The following is a 20,827-nucleotide window of genomic DNA, read 5'->3' on the forward strand; positions in this document are numbered from 1 at the left end:
TAAGAGCAAATTTGTCATGCATCATGAGTACGTGTTTTCATCTGGTTTCATTTTTGGCGCATGAAACCATTTGATTTATAATAAAAGTAAAAGCACAGAAATATTAACATTAAAATATATTTTAATACCAAAAGTAAAAGTACTCATTATTCAGGATGTTCCATTTCAGAATAATCCATTATATATATTATATTTTTGGATTATAATTATTGATGCATTCATGTTTACATCACTTTATTGATGCAGCTGATAATGGAGATGGTAATTTTAATTACTTTATATACTGCTGGGTAGCTTCATTTATAATATATAATAATTCATTTGTTGATTATATGCTGTGTTCTGAATCTGTAAAGTAACTAAAGCTATTAAATAAATCATGGGGGAAAAAGTAGAATATTTCCCTCTGAAATGGAGTGGAGTAGAAGTATAACGTAGCAAAAAATGGAAATACTCAAGTAACATAAAAAAAGAAGTTAAGATGCAGTGCCACTAATGGCCACTAGATGCCTGTGTTGAGTTCTAAGTGCCATATGCAACATTTCTTTCTACAAAACGTTTTTATCTCCACATCATGTGATGTACGTCTTCTAATTGTCTTGGGTGGCATCTTTGGCTCATTGTAAGAACTCCCAGTGGTGATGGGTAGTCACATCCTTGTTCATTTTTACGTCGTTTTGGTTTTGTTGCTCTAGGCAGTAAATCCAAGCTTCAAAATGTGCCATTAGTAGAAAACGGTTGCATCTATTCTTTCCACACTCTATTGTAGAAGTATATAAAACTCTATGATGCATGCAAAATTTGCCCTTTAATGGTTTTGGCCTTTAAATTTAGGAGATATCCAGTCTCCTTTTTAAAACTGATAACCTCACAGGAAGAACAGATTTTATAATATGCTTTTGCAACCATTGCACACATTATCCTCCTAATGGAATCTTGTTCCCCCTCCCACATGTGTTCCCTTCTCACAAAAAAAAAAATCAAAACCCATTCCTCTCCAGCTCCTTTGCCTAAAGTGGAAAACTTGTCCATTTCCAACATAACCCCCTACGGCTTCCGTGTGTCGTGGGAGGTGAAGCAGCAGCAGCCGCCGCAGTCGCAGGAAGAATTTGCCCCCTCTAGTGGCGGCTTCAGCCGTTTTCAGATAGTGGTGACAGACTCTGGCTGGCTGCTGGAGCCTCAGGAGTTCACTGTGCCAGGAAACCAAAGTCACCTGGACATCTGGGGCCTCATCACCGGCATAGGCTATGAGGTCAGGCTGACCGGGGTGTCAGAGTCAGGGCTTCTCTCTCGGCCTCTGACTACAGTGGCTGTGACAGGTACCACTCACAGCGCACTGCAAGGCCCCTCGTCTTACTATAAATGTGTAAACTACTGTACATAATGATCCAATTCTGAAGTTTCACCATCACAACTTGGCTGGTCTGTAAGTGGCTATTTTTGATATTCATGCTTTTTTGTATAATATAAAATAATAGAACAAAATTAGCTTGAGTATTGATAGTTAGTTTACTGCCATGTTTCGATGGTGAGGCTTCAGCTCAGTACTGTAACCTAACCCTAACTCTTTTCCAGACTTTTGTTTTTGTTTTAAACATTTACTTCGTCACCAGGAGAAAGAGATGTGGAACTCCCACCTGTTTCTTCCTACCTCCAAAATATGAGCAAGCATATTTGTTTGTTTCATATTTTAAAACGTGTTTTCCTTCAGATTTCTGATTGCCGCTACACAGACGTCTGTGGAAGTCTTTTTAAAGTTACTTTCGCCATGCTGCTACCTTTTTACGTGCTGGTTTATCAATCTGGCTAAAACTCCAGTGGATGGATACAGAACAATGAATAAAACTAAAATGATCAGATGTAGGAAAACACTGATAAATCAGCAGGACATTCTGAGCATGAAATGTCTGTTGATTTAACTTCTAATCTCATTTGTTTCTTTGTCTTTGAATGCACTGAATGCATCGAGGCTGGCCTTGAAGACGCATGGGGACCTCGTCTCAACCAGTGTTTGCCGAAATCTCTCCCAACAGACCCGTTAGAGCCTTTAAAGGAATGTGACCCTGTTAAATGACATAAATAAAAATTTACAAAAAGTATCTTGTCTTGTTAATTCACCCAAAATGATAGGCTTTGTAGCCCGTGTGCTGTAGTTTTAACACTAACGGATACCTGAGCATGGCAAATCGAAGGTGGCTGGATTATATCCCTGTCTGCCACCTGGAAACCTTCTTGGCTGATTGCTGACTTCTTCAGAAGTTGATGAATGTTCCTGGGAAAACACAAAACCTTCTGCAACGTTATGTTTCCTTGTTTAACCAGAGGCTGAGCCTGAGGTGGAGCATCTCTTTGTCTCGGACATCACAGCTGACGGTTTCCGTCTGTCGTGGACAGCTGATGAAGACTTGTTTGAAAGATATGTGATCAAAATAAGAGACAGCAAAAGATTAGCCCACCCTAAAGAGTACAGTGTCCGTGGCGATGAACGAACCAAGGTTTTAACTGGACTCATGAGTGGCACCGAGTATGAAATCGAGCTTTATGGTGTCACATTGGACCAACGCTCCCAACCTATTACTGGGGTTGCTCAGACAGGTATATAAAAAAAACACAGCAAAGTCTGCAGTTTTATACTACTACTAACTACTAAATTGTTAGGTGTCTGCTGTCTGAGAACTGAACCCACAGTCCCACTAATCATCTTTATTCCTCTGGTTTAGGCTTAACTCTATGTCTGACTCTAATGGAAAATGCTCTTTTGGGATCCTTCAAACTCATAGTTTTCTTGTATTTATGCAATGTTATTGGCCATACTTGCTTTACTTTAATTCACCCTTTTTTTTGTTGCTTTCCTGTCTGCGCATATCCATTTATACTCTACTAGGCCTGAGCACTCCAAGAGGACTTAGCTTCTCTGATGTGACCGACTCCTCCGCTGTAGTTCACTGGTCCATACCTCGCTCTCCAGTGGATAACTACCGAATCACCTATGTGCCCTTTGAAGGAGGTAAGAAGTCAGTTTTATTTTGTTGCTATAGTTTACTGGTGATTAATGCTTTCCAACTTAGATTTACACTTAATTATTTGTTAAATATTTAAATGAGGAAGGAAGGTCTGGCTAGTCCACTCAACATTCCGGGATGGGAGAGAAATATGCTCCGGTTTATTGGCATTTCTTTAAACCAATTGCAATCGTCTTGGGCGGTGCTAAGCACCGGACGCAGGTACAGTGCCTCTGCGAAATAGCCTCGGGAAGGAACTTGTTTTAGTTATAGTCAGCAAGTGTAGTTTGTAAAACAACGGACTAATAATATAATATTGTTGCTGTTTTTTTTTTTTCTAATGCAAATTTAAAAAGGCATTTTTGGAAACATTTTATTGATGTATTTACCTCAAACGAAGTCAGACAAAAACGCCTTGTCACTGTTTAAATATATGTAAAAAACCAACAGACAGATGGAAAGGGTGACCATTATCGTTGATTTATGAATAAAATTAAAATGACGAAATATGGACTTATAAGGTTTCCGTCCAACAGCGACCATATGATAAATAATGACACACTATCATTCAAGTGAATGGGAAAGTGTGTCCAAACCTTTGACTGGTACTGTATATAATGTAATAAAACAGTATAACATATTAACATAATATAATATGGGATATGAGATGCTTGGAGTGCTTCTTGGATGTGTAGGAAGTGTAATATTTAGTAGTATTATATAGTCTTTCTCTAGTCAACAAAGGTAAAGTTTATCACCATCCACCACAATACGAATAAAAAAGTACCAAATAGTCTAGAAGCTACTGTACAATAGAGTTTAGTTATGGAGAATGCAGCGGAAATGCAGATAAATCATCAAATGATAAATGTATAGTTTTTACATTATGTGTTTTATTTTTAGTGTGGAACCCATATTTTGTTTTCTTTCCTCCACAGGAAGTCCAATGATGGTGACTGTGGATGGCGACGTGTTTGAGGCTTTGCTGCCCAATATGGTCCCTGGCAAAATGTACCAAGTGACAGTGAGTGCTGTGAAGGGTCTGGAGGAGAGCGACCCCAGCACTGACACTGTAATCACAGGTTGGCTTTCTTCTTCTTTTTCTCTTATACTACACTTCTGTGTCAGTCCTCCCTGACTTGTACTGACCACAAACTGTATATAAAGATGGATGACGTGTCTCCACTTCCTCCAACTGTACAAGAGTAAAGCCAAAATATCCCGGATACGGGCGCTGTCATTTTGTAATTTTGGAGCCAAAGTCTGTGCAGTAGTGACCAGGCAGCGGAGCCAAAGTATCAAAGTGGCGCCCATTCACCCGCTCACCCAATCGCGAGTCAATCACAGCTGTCAATCATGACGCTTCACCCTGTTTTTATAGCATCAAATAACTAATAAAAACTAGTGCTGTCAAACGATTAAAATATTTAATCGTGATTGTAGTGACTATTTTGTCCTGAGTTTGTTCTTTGTCACCTTGGTGTTGACTGGGGAAATCTTTGACGCTTGTTTTGTTCCAATAAACCCAAGAAAAACATCCAAGAGAGTATTGTTGCATCAGTAGATGGTCTTTTATTCCAACACGAAAAATAGTACGGATCCTTTATCTTATAAATAAATTATAAGGCAGACTAGATATTTTTAACTAAAGGAGCAGCGGTTCCTGTAGCAAGGTCAAAAAGCTGTGCGCTCCCAGTCAGCCACACCTCTAATCACATTAATGCCATAGTTAACTTGCAATTATGCTATTTTTATCTATTCTAAATGCCCCTTGATTTCTTTTTGTCCAATTATTTTTTCTCATTGAAATGCTCTTATCAACATGGAAAAGTGGATTGGCTTATTTTGTGCTTTTGTCGCCTGGCCACGAGGCGGCGGAGAATTCGCATCAGCTGTGTGCCTGGCCATCAAGTGGTATTTCAGACTGGACGGAACCATTTGGCAACTTTTTAAAAGTAAACTTTCCATTCAGAATCTTATTGGCATCCATTTCGGCGTCTCGAGCTCACCATCCACTCAAAACGTTACATTAGCCTACTACTCTTTGGCCGGCTCGCAAGCCCAAATAAGTGTGTGCGGCGTGCCTGTTGTTTTGTGTCTGGTCTAGCTAGATCCAGTGTGGTGTTGTAACTTTTCTAACATTACTAGTTGTTGCAACAGCATGTGAAAAAAAACTACAAAGTTTGCTATGCCAAAAAGAACGTTAATCTCGCGATAAAAAAAATTGACGCCGTTAAAATGGGTTTGCATTAACGCCATTAATAACGCGTTTAACTGACAGCACTAATAAAAACCAACCTTATCAGAAAATGAGTACTTGAACAAACAGTGTGATCAGAACTACCTAAATGTACAAAAGTGTTTAAAGGTGCCCTGCCACACAAAACTGTTTTTTTTAAGATTATTTTTTTGGGCATTTTAGGCCTTTATTTCCATATGACAGATGAAGACATGAAAGCGGAGAGAGAGGGGGAATGACATGCAGCAAAGGGCCGCAGGTTGGAGTCGAACCCACAGCCGCTGCGTCGAGGAGTAAACCTCTATATATGTGCGCCCACTCCACCAACTGAGCTAACCCGGCCACCGGCCACCACAAAACAGTTTTTACTTGCATTTTTTTTTTGAATATGTTAGGTCAATATGTGTTTGTGTTATGTCGTGAATGTGAAAATGAACTGCTACCTCCTCTGTCAGCTCTAGCCACTGAAAAGAAATAAGCGGAGAAATCAGGCCAATTACAAAAGCTGTCAGTCTGACGTCATGTTGCCTGAGCTCATTACTATTCATGAGCTCGCCCCGTTGTGCTGGGTAAAGGATGCTGATAGCCAGGCTCTCATTGTTAGCCTATCAGAGTCAAGCACCTTAGCTCGTTGAATATTAATGAGAACTGGCACAAATCGAGCTGAGTCTTCCTGCAGGCCTTCTATACAACGCTAGAATGGCTTGAAAAAAGGTAACCAGGGCATTTTTTCCAGAAAAAATGTTACAGAGTCCATGGTAGAACTTCAGACATTACCACAAAGTAATGAAATACGTGTGGCAGGGCACCTTTAATGTTTTAGTGTGGCCCATGTCCTATCCGCTAACATGGAGGGGGGCGGGATTTATGACCTATACTTCACCAGGGGGCGATCCAGATGTTTTGGCTTCACTTATAAAGTCTATGCATCAACCCCTGGTACAGACGTTGGAATCGGTTCGTGGAAAATTGAATTGTTCCTGTTTGTATCCTCCAGCTTTGGACAGACCGCAGGGTCTGACTGCAGTCAATGTCACTGACACCTCAGCGCTGTTGCTGTGGCAACCATCTGCGGCCACGGTCGATGGCTACGTCATTACTTACAGTACTGATTCAGGTGTGTTTCTGTTCCGTACTCTTGTATCGATCTATTATCTGCATTAGCCCTTAATTTTGACAGGAAGTTCCTGTTTAAAAGATCAAGTTCAGTTACTGTCATGTACACAACAACTACAGTGAAGCAGTCGTAATCCTCAACTGTGCTCTTACAGATATGTAAAGGAATATGTAGAAAGACAAATCACGGAAGTGGGACAAAATCTAAGACATAAAATAGTGCAGCTAAATTAAAGGAGAAATAAAAAGTAAAATATACTGTGGTAGTCTGGTGAGTAATAGTACAGGCTGTGCTGAAAGGGAATATGTATATACTGTGATGGATAAAAAAAAAAAGCTTAATATAAACGGCTTGAACAGGAAGCAAGATAGATAGATATACCTTGATGGTTATGCTTATTAACAAGTAGTAAATATATATATATATATATATATATATATACTGAGATGTAAGCAGGTGTAGCAAATGCAGTAGAATATGTACAGTACTAATAAGTTTTATTACAAGTATGGCAGTAGTATAAGGTAGTAACATTTCTATTGGTCACTCTGCTTTCCTTCCACAAACTTTCAAAGTGTGTGAATGACAAATTTAGCTTTACTTTGATTATGTAATTTGCTTAACTGTTGGTGTGTCCTGGCTCACAGTGTCCCCAGTGGTGGAGCACGTTTCTGGGAACACGGTGGAGTTTGAGATGGGCTCCCTGGTTCCAGGAACCCACTACTCCGTTGGAGTACATGCTGTAAAAGAAGTGCAGAAGAGTGACTCTGTTGTTACTGATTTCACCACCGGTAAGCTTAAAGAGAGAGAAGACCTGAAATGTATATTGATTTTTGTATATTTTAATGAAAAATAAAGCTGCAGTGTGATGTTGTTTTTTCAGGTGTGGATCCTCCTCGTGATCTGACGGCGCTTAACATTCAAACTGACAGTGCGACTCTCACCTGGAAACCTCCGCAGGCTGCTGTGACTGGTTACACACTCACCTTCTCCTCTGCTGATGGTACAATCAGGGTATGTACGTCCTCGACATGAGTTCAATCACTGACAACACTGGTGGTTTTTCTTGTTAAAACCCAAAAACCACAGACTGTAAAGTCACCGTTACTGACCAACATTTTCCAAAGAATGCCATCAGGTTTTGGATTGATTTTCTAACTTCTTGGCAGCCTTTTTTTTCAAGTTTATACCAACAAGGAATGACTAACAATTATAAACTTTTGTTTTTGGTGCATTCAAGGAACCTCAGACATTGAGGTCTGCTTTTGAAGAGTGACTTCATTGCAAGAAACTCACAAATTTACATCTTCTGTTTTAAATTGCTCATGTTTTGTTCTTTTTTGTCTTCTAGATTTGATTTTTATGTCACCATAACTCATGAATGCAACCCTTTTTGGGCACCACCTGCCAGCTTATATCTTATACATTATTAATAAATTCAATTCAATTTTATTTAGTGTCAAATCACAACAGGAGTTATCTCAGGACACTTTATAGGTAGAGTAGGTCTAGACCACACACTATAATTTACAAAGACCCAACAATTTCTCCCCCCACCCGCCCCCAAGAGCGAAAATGGAGACAGTGGCGAGGAAAAAATTCCTTTTTACAGGCAGAAACTTCGGACAGACCCTGACTCTTGGCAGGCAGCCATCTGCCGCTGCCTGTTGGGATACAGATATACAGATAAATATATAAAGAAAGCAGCACTATTTTTACTCTGTTGTGTCAAGCATCTTTCGAGTCTGTGAAATGAATATGAAGGTATAAAAGTAGGTAAAAAAAACAAGTTAGCAGTTATGTGCACATTTTGTAGTTAAATCTCCAGTATGGTCTTGCTCTTTGTAAGTGCTTTGTTGTTTTCTATGTGTGTACATGGATTCAGGAAGTGGTGCTCAGCCCGACAGCGTCCTCTTACAGCATGGCTCAGCTTACCGGCTCCACAGAGTACATTGTGAGACTGCAGGCCATCGCTGGAGCCCAGAGGAGTCGTCACGTGAACACCGTCTTCACTACCAGTAAGGACAGAAACGCAGGCATGCACACACCTTTTTTTGTTTTTAATCATTGGTGTATATTACCTGATAATCTACTTTTTTCTACCATTCAGAAGTTTGTAATCTTCTGCCACAAAAGCTTGATTGGGTTCAGTCAAATGTCTGTGAGGACTACTCTGTATTTCTGAATGGTCTTTGATGAAGAGAAGAAATGTGTGAATATTAAAATAGAAACAGGTTCCTGTTTCAGTGTCAAGTGCACAATAATGCAGCAGATAACAAGCAGGAAGTAACAGGAAATGTGTTGCTTTAGCAAAACTCTTCTTCAAACTTTACAATATAAACAGAAGGTTAGTCTAGGGTTAGCACTGTTAGAATAGCAGCTAGACATAATATAGATTGACAAATCACAGTTTAAACCTCTTCAATCTAACCACTGAGTAGACTGCAGAGAGCCCAAAGAAAAAAATTAAATATACATCTAAAATATTTAGAACCCAATTGTACCGTTCTGGTTCAATAACGATCGTGGGTCACTTACGCCTTTCTGGAATGGAAAACAAATTCAACATTCAGGTTCCACTGTATTCTCCTGTCATGCAACAACTGTGGACATTGACTAAGAGGAAGTTTGAATCATTTAATTCTCCTTTCAAATGTAAATAATACATTTGGTGTCTGAATTATACTGTTTTTATCTTTTTAAATAGTTACTATTGAAGGGAAGAAGGAAAAAAATCAACACTGAACAGCTGATTCCAAACTTTTGGACGGTGGTGTAACTCACTGGTGCTTTTCCAGCAATGAAAGATTTGGTGTTATGCAACAGTCCAGATGCACGTTAGAAAGATATTCATTTAATCTGATACTCCACCTGTGCTTATTTTTCATTCTGTCTGAACTGCTCCCGATGGAAAAAACTTTTCTTTTTCCTTTCTTTTTCAAAACCATCTTTCCTTCCAAGCTCCTCACTCTCACACAATACTGTATTCTGTCTTGTAGATAAAGCAGCTGAGGTCTCTGAGATGATGTCTTTTTAATATGTGCTTCTAGTTGGACAGTTGTACAGACGCCCCAAGGACTGTGCTCAGATTTTACTCAATGGAGAGACGACCTCTGGTCTGTACACCATCTATGTGGGTGGAGAGGAGAGCCAGCCCATCCAGGTTTACTGTGACATGACCACAGATGGCGGCGGATGGATGGTGAGTGAATCAACCTGCTGAAATCCAATTTAAAGACTGTTTTGAAACCATACTTCTCATTGAAAAGAATATGATCGTACTGCCTGTTTTCTCTAATGATAGGCAGCAACCTTGATGACCTCGGTCATGTTTGTTATGATTATTGTGAAGCTGTTGTGACCCTTGGTCCTTTTTCAGGTTTTCCTGAGACGCCAGAATGGAAAGCTGGAATTCTTCAGGAACTGGAAGAACTACACGGCTGGCTTCGGTAACTTGAATGATGAATTCTGGCTGGGTAAGATCTCTCTTCTTCTTTTCACCTCGACTCTCTGTCTGTCTCTTCTTACTCAGTCCCTTTCCAACTCACATATTAAATTATTACAGGTCTCTCCAACCTCCATAAAATCACAAATTCTGGCCTTTATGAGCTGCGAGTGGATTTGAGGGACAACGGGGAATCGGCCTACGCTCAGTACGACAAGCTCACGATTGCAGAGCCAAAAACGCGCTATAAAGTCTACATAGGAGCGTATAGTGGAACAGCAGGTACGTATTACTTTAAAGGATTACTTGGACATTTTGGGAACTGTTTTTTGCCAGTGATAAGATCAGAAAAACCATACCACTCTCGTGTCTGCTGTAAATATTAGCAGCCGCTTAGCTTAGCATAAAGACTGGAAACAGGGGGAAACGGCTAGCCTGGCTCTGTCCAAAATTAAGAAAATCCACCTATCAACACCTCTGAAGTTCACTAGTTAACACCTCGTATATATTGTTTGTTTGATCTGTACAGAAACCAAAGTATAAAAACAGCAAGTTGGGGTTTCTTGGCCAGATGCGTAAGTTTTTACGCCTCCGTTTTTGTATGAAATAAGTAAATTTAGGCGGATTTTGTTACCTTTGCACAGAGCCAGGAAAGCTGTTCCCAGCCTCGTGCTAAGCTAATTGCTGGCTGCTAGCTGTAGCTTTATACTAGACGTACACATATGAGAGTGGTGTTTATCTTTTAATCTAACTCTCAGCAAGAACATTTTTAACTGTTCCGTTAAGAAAAGTCACTCTGACATTACTTACTTAATCTAAAAGGACTGTCTTTAATTGAATAAACTCACGTTCACATTAGTTGTGTGTTGTCTGAGCTTTACCGTCGATATCTTCTCCAGGTGACTCCATGACGTACCATCAGGGTCGCCCCTTCTCCACCTTCGACAACGATAACGATATTGCTGTCACCAACTGCGCCTTGTCCTACAAAGGGGCCTTTTGGTATAAGAACTGTCATCGTGTCAACCTCATGGGGAAATATGGTGACAACAGTCACAGTAAGGTACGTACATTTTATTTCATAAAGTCTCCGATTATTTCTTTTCTCTTTGAAAAAGATGACTGAAGCTGGCAAAAGATTGGTGACATTAAACAATGACAGTAACAAACAGACTGGGAAGTTATTTAACATATTTTCCATTATTCATACAGTCCTGTTGACGGTTTTATTTGCAGCCCTGTTCCAATGTTGCCATTTTGAGTCTTCAATCTTTCAATCATTCAATTTTCCCCATCTTTCTTCCAGTTCTGTTTCTTGTAGTCTCAAGATGTGTCAGTTTTTACATTTAGAAGATTTCGCCAACAATTATTAGCCATTGGTATTATTTACTTGCTATTAACAGTATTTCACTTCCCTTTACACTTACTTCAGATTAATTACAGAGATAAAATACCTTTTATTTCCAAAAAAATGTTACACACACTGCAACATTTCTGATATCTATACAGCAGTTTACTTTTCATCTTTGGTGTAATAAAGAAACAAATCCGATTTTTCCAGGAGACTTCCCTCCACATGTGTGAATTTTTGGATGTATGCTTTAGGGAAGGATGACTCAGATGTGTTTGATAACTCTATATTTACCAGAATTTGTATTCTGTATTTCTGCAGGGGATCAACTGGTTCCACTGGAAGGGCCACGAACACTCAATTGAATTTGCAGAGATGAAGATTAGGCCGGCCAACTTCAGAAATTTTGAGAACAGAAAAAAGCGATCGTAGACTCGTGAACCCCACTCCTGGTCTACACCTCATCTCCACCCCCCACCACCTCTACCTAGAGCCACATCGGCAGTCAAGAACTTCTGTGTTCCCTCATCCTCAAATCATTCTTTAAAATACACACAAAACAAAAAGACCATCATGCTGAATGTAATTCAAATTCTGGCTGTGAGAAATGAACCTGGTAACATTTACACCATAGAAAAAAATTTGTGTGGCCATCCCAATCTGGCACTGCTGTGTATGTGTGATTTATTTGAAAGCAGCGGTGAGTTTGATGAGCACGAATGGACATACAGTACATGTGTTATTGGGACCAAACATCTGTAATCATATGAGGAATTTATTGTAAAATTGTGTAAAGGAATCCACTGAATCGGTAACATGTCAAGGGCACATAGTCAGAAGAAGGCGTCCTGTCCTCTTAAGTAACGGGAAGTTAATTCAATGTTGAATTAGTTCAATTCCTCCATCTTTAACTGAGCTATTGACCAGGATAAATTCAGAAAATGATTCATCTTAATGAATATAATGAACTCAATGAAATGTCATGTATTTACAGCCAAGAGACCATTTGGAAACCACTAATACCACTGAATTCATATTTAAATTTTGATTTACTTATTTTGATAGAAAGATGCTCTGTAACCTTCAATATAAATAAAAGTATTAGTTTGATAAGTGTGTGTGAGCTCTTTTAAATATAGAAAGACACTTAAATGATTTCCACCTCCAGGCCAGCAGATGGCAGTGTTTACTCTCTATGCAATACTGGTTGGGGATGTATCATATGGTTGTCTGGTGCTACTTACTGTGTATTTCACAGAGCAAATGACAGTTTAAGTATAAAAGTATTCAGTATTCATGGTCTTAAAAAGCATTTATTTCAGTTCCCTTAAAAAAAGGCCTTAGAATGTATAAAAAGACTTAAACTACATTATTTTTAATTAAAATCAATGTTTTTGCTTATCTGGGTCCAGGTCATGTTAAGTGATTTGCTATAGTAGGAGTTGTATGTTTATATAGAGCTTAGAAATACAGATACAAATGTGGTGTAATTGTCAATTCATGTTCTTAATAAATAATTCTAAGCCTTACTGTCACTATTGGTTTGGACCTGGTACGCCTGTGAAAAAGGTGTTAAATTGAATTCTTTGTGGTATTAAACACTCACTGAACACTGCAGAAACCCTTTTATTACATATGTTGATATAAGATTGATATAAGACTTTCTATTGTTTACATTTTTAAAAGAAATGGTCAATGTTATTGCAAGAGGAGGGCTTTTACTCTCAACCAAGGAACTTTAAACCTCTTCATATTGACTGGCTATCTGAGGACTTTTAAAAACATAATACCAGTTTAGTTTAAAAGTCTTCTTTTATAAACCTATTAGACTGTAATTTACTGGCTTGAGTGCAGCCTAATATTTCTGTAGCAGGATCTTTTCCACCGTTTCAAAGTTTAGGTTAAAATCTGTTCTCTTTCTTCTTTTTTTTTGCAACTGGAGCCCTTTTGGAGCCTTTTGTGCAAGCACAAAACCAAAACCATTATCTTTACTGTTGTCATCAAATCCATAGTGTAGGTTTAAACTGCTATTGCTCTTCACTGGCTCTGTCACACAATTAACAAGGGCAGTCTTTGGTGTTGCCAACTTCTTAAAATCACAAGAGCCTTAAATGAGGGATGATTTAATTAAATATGACCGATCTATGTGTCCTACTTTTCCTACGGCAAGCAGTATAAGGTAATTTAAGTCTTTCAACATCCAGCAGGTGACTATCTAGTGATCAGACCCTACCCATGTTGACCATTCATCTTGATCTGCAGCCCCCTCAGTGTCCTCTCAGCTCCCCTCTGGCACTGTTTGTTTGTTATGCAGCCCACTTGGCTGTACAAAGGTACATTATGGCCTCTTCTTGTATCCGATCCTCCTAGAGGTCGCTCAGACCCACACTGACTGCAGGTCCAGTCATGGTCATGGCAGTAGTTTCTGAGTATATCCATGCTGCTCAGAGAAGCCCGACACTCTCAGCTGTCGAGGGTTTAGGATGTTGGAACATTTTGTCTGAATTTTAAATGAGGAATGAGCGAACACTGTATGCCGGCTGGCACAGACCTGCAAGTTTCCACATGAAGTTTAAGATTTAGAAATAACCGTTGGCCTGGCTTTCTACCTATGCAAGTTGCTGAGATCAAATTTCATCCTGAGATGATTCTAAAAAAAAGACAGAGGTTATGAGTCAGGAGCCCTTGTAATAAAGCTCCAAAGAGCAACAGTACTCAAGTACAAATCTATCCAATTGTACCCCTTAATGTTTAGGAAGAGATTATACAATAGGCTGGCACTTGTGTTTGTAAAAATCAGCACCATATTTCCCATGACCCCGATTACTTCCTGTGGTCAGGAGGACAGATGGGAGCCAATAACAGCCCCTGTGAAGGGGTGATATGTATTCTGAGGGGCAAATTTTTCTAGAAATGGCTACTTTTTTGAGGTTGCTAGGGTTTTTTTGCCTTGCTTTTGGTGTTGCTCAAGAGATAGCAAAGTTGGTCAGTTGGTCAAACACTTTTTTTCTTATACATCCCTAAACAAATATGCTAAAGAAAAGTACACAAAACACAAGACGTTTGACCCCAGCTGACTGTGCAGCAAAAACACATTTCATGTTTTGCCTGAGGGACTTCTTAAAACAAACTTTAAACAGTAGACAATGCACACAGTACACTATAACCAAACATTATGGGGCATTGATGGTGCCCAGAAGATGAATCCTAATGACTTTGGTGATCCTCTGAATATTTTCTCTAGTGCCAAATGCAGGTTGTGGTTTTGAGTGAAATATACCAACAACTGCTGGATGGATTGCTGTGAAATTTGGTGCATATTCATGTCTTTGTTTTAGGATTAATTGATCTAACTTTGGCGATCCCTTAACTTTTCACCTAGCATCCATCATCAGTTCAAAACTTCAATTTGACTCATTTGGTTTGTGACTAAATACCTGCAAAACTAATGACATTCTGTAGCTATCGTCGCTACATAATGTGGATTTGACACCAATGAGCTCTATTTGAGCTAATGTTTAGAAACGCTGACTGGTTGCACTTTTTAAGTTGCCACTTAATTGTAAATTCACTAAATTCAGGGTTCATTTGTTTGTCATTTTACAACACATTTTAAGAGATTGGTAAGGGCTCTTCGCAGTTGCAAACGAACAGAGTAAGATGGACATTTCAAATGCAGTTTGAATGTTAAAAGTCCATTCAGCCACTGTGGAGATATCAATGTCTAAAGTTTTCAAGGAGTATAGCATCAGTAAGCTGTACGTGGGTGATTTTAACAACTGACCCAGGGAAAATACATTGAACCTTTGACCTATGAAAATAAAGCATGGCTGAGAACATGAAACCCTTTCCTTAATGTGTCATATTAAGAAGACATTAAGCTGGGGAACACATGACCTTGGGAACATAGATACACTCCCCATGGCTCTAAACTCTGTCTTGTTTTTACATTTATTTTATCCACACTAGAAAGTATAACTAACTGTAGGAATCTGCTGTACACCACTTGTATACTTCCTATAGGGTAATGTATACATCCTAGGTGAGGCTGCAGTACAACGAGGACATGCCTCAATACACGTGAAACAAAATTAGCCAACAGTTCTCAGAACTGTCATGGTGTTGCTACACATTGTGATACTTGCAGTGTTTGCACAGTGTTATATCATTGTTTGCAAAAGAGCTGCCTCAGATTTACACAGCCAACTCTCTCCTGCTGATGCAACGGCCTAAAGACAAGTCTGCCTTTACATAGTCAGGTTTCTAATCAGTTAAATTACCTTTTATGAGGTAATGTTTGTGCATTGTTACTGTATAGTTAAGTGCTGTTTTTTCCAAGATGTTACCATGCAGTGAAGGGAACCTGGGTGTAAAATATATTCAGAAATAAACACTAAATCTGCACTTTAACTAATGAGGTCAAATAGGAGCCCAAATAAAAATGTGATTTCCATATGAGCAAAGGTTACTCTGTTGCCTAAAAAAACTGTTTGTATTAGTCACGCCATGAAGCCTCGCTGAAACATGCTTGACTGCCGTTAATCATGTTTTTCAAGGAAACTTTTTTCCCAAGAGTCTGTGCTATATTTGAATTGGCTCAACTCTCGGGTGCAGAGTCCCTGGCACTGTTTGAACATGTGATCTAAATCATCTGCTCACGGCCCTGTCAGTGCGCTCCACGTTACTTTCCACTCCACTGTTACACATTCATAATTGAAAAACAGGTAATTCACGCTCAGTGTGATAATTCTATATACTGAGTGAGTTCCTTATGCATGTGTTGTAAATTAAAGATGACTGTGGCATAAATAACATGCTTTTGTATTTAAGCCTGCAGATATTGAATCATTTTTATTTTCATTTTGACTGTGACAGAAGAAACCCCTTCCGTGTACAGTAAGATTTACTGCAGGGCTAGTTGTGAGCTACATCAAATAAATATAGTATAATTACTTTTTAATTGTTAACTATCGCAGCATTATTCTGATTAATATGGAAATCCTACGGTGAAAAGTCAAATTTACCACTGTATCCATCACATTGTGCCATATGGTTGTATATTAGAGTAGTATTACAGTAGAAGTATAAAGTAGCATAAAATGGAAATACTCAAGTAAAGTACAAATACCTCAAAATTCTAAGTGTACTTGAGTAAATGTATCTAATAGTTACATTCCACTTCTGGTAATAAGCTATCCAGATTTGATCAGTTTACATGTTCTCTGAATTAACATGCTCAGCCTCCAATTCAGCCCCTTAATGATTTGATTAATCACTTGGCACAAAATATATTCTTCATCGTCATTTGTTTTAGTCACAGCTCTATTTACAGAGTTTCTGTCTTTAAAACCCTCAAATTTTAAAGGAAGTTCTGCACTGGTATTCACCTGCGTTAATTTATAGGTTCAGTGACAATGTGAGGCCGAACGGAAAACAGTCAGCTATGCTAGCTAGGTTTAACTTGTGCCCAATGTTGCTGGTTGCTTTTGAGCTAAATGCTAACACCAGCATGCTAATATTATAAATATACACGTATATTTATGTGCTAATATGCTAACAATACTAGCGCTTATTCTCTCAATGTATAGTAGGTCTCAATGATCTCAACTTCAAGTACCCAGAGTGTGGGAAGAACTACGCATGCTCAAAGCGGTTGGCCGTTGCCCAGCTGTAATTTGATTGTCTCTTGTCCACGTATTTTAAAGAAGATATTAACTGAGGTCACCATGAACAACGGTGATTATCTTCTACAATACACATTTAAAAACTGTCTCTTGAAGAAAATTGATATTAAAAATGTCGGTGTGGTGCCCACCAGCTGCGGGATATTGGTATTTAATGATAAACGTCTGGCATTGCCCGTCCTTACGCCACCTTTACTCCACACCGCTGCGGAGTAAGTAGCCTATAAACCAACCTGCTGGTAAAATGAATCAGATTTAATGTGGAGTGGTTCTCCAGGAACAAAATAGCTTTTTGTTTGCTTCACGTGTGTCAAGAACAGGTTTTCAGTATTTCAAGCATCTTTCTGAGGAGGACAATGCGGTTAAACTGGATTTAGCTAGCCAGATTGACAGCAGACAAGCGGAGAGAACAGGTAACGTTATGCCCTGTCTGATTATCGCCTGTGTCCTGCCGACACTATAGTCCTGCATTCAAAAAGTTACTTTAAAGTACAAAAGTAGTCATTATGCATAATGGCCTATTTCAGATAGGCCCATTACATTACTGGTTTATAATTAGCGATGCATTATTGTGTGTTCATCACTTTAATGTTACAGCTGGTAAATGTGGCGCTTATTTTAATCACTTATATACTGCTGGTGGATAGCTTAACCTATGTTAATATATCATTAGTTGATTTATATTTGGTATTAGCTAATAACCTGATAATAATCTGCAAAGTAACTAAAGTTATCAGATAATTGTAGTGGATTAAAAATACAATACTGACTACCAAAATGTAACAGTGGAGTAGAAGAATATAGCATAAAATGGAAATACTCAAAGTACAAGTACCTCAAAATTGTACTAGAGTAAATGTACTTGAAATGTGAAATAGCAATGTAAAATGAACTACTATAACTCGGGTCTCTTAAGAACCTATAAACCTTTTAGGGGTAAAAAGTAGAAAAACAATGAATTGTAATTATTTTGACTTGAATATTGCTATCAATTAGGGATGTAACAATACACTAAACTCATGATTCACGATTCATGATAACATTTTCTCACGATTCTTTTAATAGAATAAGATGCAGACAAAGAATGACAAATATTCCTTTTATTTATATAAACTGTGCAAAACAACATATGTCCTCTTATCACATGTGCAACTGAAATTGCATTTTATGTTAAATAACTAAAATTAAATGAAAGATTAATTGGATTTTTAAAACAAATCCCACATCACAATAACTAAATAGAAAGAAATATCTTGAAATAAATAAACTAAGAAGATGTAGTGACGTCTGAAGTCAAAACAAATGAAATCAAAAGTAGATTAAGCCCTAGGTCGTTTAAAAATTGCATCGTGATTCGTTTTTTATCTTAACCGGTTGTAATCTTTACATATTTGTATAGATTTTTAATCAATTCACAATATCATTTAATGGTAAACTACAGTAACTGCACCTCCATTAATCCAACAGTTAAAATGAGGCAATGTCATGGTAGGATATTATATTCTGTTATTAAAAATGCACAGCTTTTTATGGGCATGATACTGTAGAGTCACATACATAAACACGAGGGATTGCGGTAAATTATATCCCATTATAATCATTAATCATTGTGATCATCTCCTGACATCTGTAGGCTTAATCAATGAATGCAGCCATCTGATGTGTCATTAAAATTAAAGTGTGGAAAATGAGAGAGGGTCAGTGACCTCCCATGTACACACAACACGCATGGTGGTGGGGGTTTATGACCTATCAAGATGGTGAGTGATCTCCTCTAATGGATCCCTATTTCATGAAGAGCTCATTTGGTTAATTACTAAGGATTTGATCAAATGTATAGATTTGATGGTATTGTCCATTTTAGAAAGCAGAGCAATTACATGAAAAGCCCAGAGGCCAGATGTCTGACCTCTGATTAAAAGCCAAGAAAGCAGAGCTGACAGCTACATTTAACTGAATTATTTGAGCGTTGAAGCTAATTTTGATCTCTTTTGTTCTGTATACAGTAGCTTTCCTTTCTTTTTAGCTCAAATCAAGTGATCTTGTAATCCTTCACATTACAGTGCATGTTCATTTGTCCTTTAGCTTTACAATGAGAGCATTAAGGCAAAATACATTTCATTAGATCGCTGCAGATGTACGTCAGGTTGGACCTCAGCCTAAGAGGATTGTAGCGGTGCTTATAGCATGTTAAAACCTGCATGTTGGACCTCACGACTGGATCAAGCTGCTTCATTTGCAGTCCTACATACTACAGAGATCACAACTCCAAGTTCTTTACCTCATCAAGTTGCCATCTGGACTTTCATGGGCATTTTGGGTCCAAAGCTCCTTAAAGCAAATTCTAACAAATTCCATCAGCCTATATACTGTACATTAGTGAATGTATACAAGTCATACATGTAAATAGATTTGCAATAGTAGGGGTAATCCTGATTAAAAAGCTTGTTTGGTAACTAAAAGCCATGTACTTTGCTATATTGCATTTTGAAATAGACAAAGTCTAAAAAGATCTCTACTTTTGCATTTTCTGTTTTGTTTTTATCAATTACTTTATTAAAAGGAATAGTCTGACATTTTGGTAAATATGCTAATTTGCTTTCTTGCCGAGAGTTAGATGAGAATATTCATACCACTCATGTATGTACAGTAAATATAAAGCTACGGTCAGTTAGCTTAGCTTAGCACAAAGACTGGAAACAGGGAAACAGCTAGCCTGGCACAATTAGCCTGGCTCTCTAAACTATTCCTTTAAATTGCACTCACACTTAACATTTACTCACGTTTACTCTCCATTATTCTGTGCTTAGGTGTGTGTTCATTCCAGCTCCTGTGGGTTTGTGTACATGCAATTTGTTTGTTTCTATGTTGCGGAAAACATTTCAAATCAACTCTGCAAATCCCTTTATGATATCTGTTGTACCTGCTCATATTCCCTCTCATTTCATTTAGCTCTGCATCTCCGACTGTGACATAACATCCCGGCTCAGAACAGAAGCACACAGGGCTCGGTGATGGGGATTACAGCTCATTCTTCAGAGCGCTCGGTTTATTTTAGGTTCTGACTGGATAAAACAGGATTAGCATCACAATGAATCCCCTGGCATTCAAACCCAGAGGTCAGCTCCTCCATGGCCTTTGACATTTGAAATGTTTGTAAATCCCCATCTGTGTTGTGATAGCTAAACATAGATTTGATCAGCTGTCATTCCAGTAAGGTGTCCATTTTTGATAAGCGCCGTGCTTTTTTAGAGGCTCTGTCCGGTGGTGAAAGGTTTCATCTACCAGTGCCAATTTTTACTGTGTTCTCAGTTGCTTTACTATAGGTCCACTTTTTGTAAATCATTTCTTACGTTTTTTTATTTTTTTTATTTGTAATGCACTGGGTGGTGATAAACATTACTTGTGTAGTGAATATAGAAAAAATTGCTATTGCAGTCTGTACCAACTGATCTGTCTCTGATAGAGTTGATATTCTGGACATTTATATCAAATAAATTACAAAAAGTCCTTATAATAATAATAATAATAATAATAATAATAATAATAATAACTTTATTTATATAGCACTTTACTGAACAGAGTTACAAAGTGCTTAAAGGTAAACAATTAAAAAAAAAAGTTAAAATTCAGACTACTAGATTTTTTTTACGTACAACATGGAACACACTGTAAAACAATGAAAAGCATACAAAAGAATAAATAAAACAGGTTTAAACAGTTAAAATTTAACAAAAGTCTTGTAAGTCCAATAAAAATGACAAAAAGAAGGAAGCTTTAGCAAATCCTCATGTAATTTGTAGCAAACAAAAGGATTAAATGCCATTGCAGATAATGAGCAGAGACTGAAGAGAAGATAACTGAAAACTAATAGCCCCATCCTCCATGTTCACATATTTCCTCTTTGAAACTGCACAAACCACAGTTTCTCAAAAACTGGCCTCCGAGGAGCAGTTTGTGGCTTTGCATGTCTTTTTCAAGAGCAACCA

At 38.2% G+C, this 20,827-nt stretch overlaps 1 protein-coding gene and 1 long non-coding RNA gene across 9 annotated transcripts in view; both read left to right on the forward strand.

Moving 5' to 3' along the window:
• Positions 1-12,683, forward strand: part of zmp:0000000846 (tenascin) — a 67,938-nt gene extending 55,255 nt beyond the window's left edge. For 3 of the 8 annotated variants that reach the window (XM_031317632.2, XM_031317633.2, XM_031317634.2), the window contains 12 exons: positions 2,323-2,595; positions 2,885-3,007; positions 3,941-4,084; positions 6,239-6,358; positions 7,006-7,149; positions 7,242-7,372; positions 8,244-8,376; positions 9,409-9,560; positions 9,738-9,834; positions 9,924-10,085; positions 10,703-10,866; positions 11,476-12,267. In XM_031317632.2, the coding sequence (XP_031173492.1) occupies positions 2,323-2,595; positions 2,885-3,007; positions 3,941-4,084; positions 6,239-6,358; positions 7,006-7,149; positions 7,242-7,372; positions 8,244-8,376; positions 9,409-9,560; positions 9,738-9,834; positions 9,924-10,085; positions 10,703-10,866; positions 11,476-11,586 (1,754 nt within the window). In that variant the 3' untranslated portion in view covers positions 11,587-12,267. Of the gene's footprint in view, positions 1-1,001; positions 1,320-2,322; positions 2,596-2,884; positions 3,008-3,940; positions 4,085-6,238; positions 6,359-7,005; positions 7,150-7,241; positions 7,373-8,243; positions 8,377-9,408; positions 9,561-9,737; positions 9,835-9,923; positions 10,086-10,702; positions 10,867-11,475 lie in introns of all 8 variants that reach the window. The other 5 variants (XM_031317628.2, XM_035991478.1, XM_031317630.2 and 2 more) reach the window with 3 other exon arrangements.
• Positions 12,684-16,812: 4,129 nt separating this feature from the next.
• LOC118493100 lies at positions 16,813-20,281 on the forward strand. The gene is made up of 3 exons (XR_004895051.1): positions 16,813-17,050; positions 17,159-17,251; positions 19,791-20,281. It is a non-coding gene; the product is annotated as an uncharacterized LOC118493100 (long non-coding RNA).
• The last annotated feature ends 546 nt before the right edge of the window (positions 20,282-20,827 follow it).

This window comes from Sander lucioperca, chromosome 14 (assembly GCF_008315115.2).
Source record: "Sander lucioperca isolate FBNREF2018 chromosome 14, SLUC_FBN_1.2, whole genome shotgun sequence".
Taxonomy (NCBI): Eukaryota; Metazoa; Chordata; class Actinopteri; order Perciformes; family Percidae; genus Sander; species Sander lucioperca.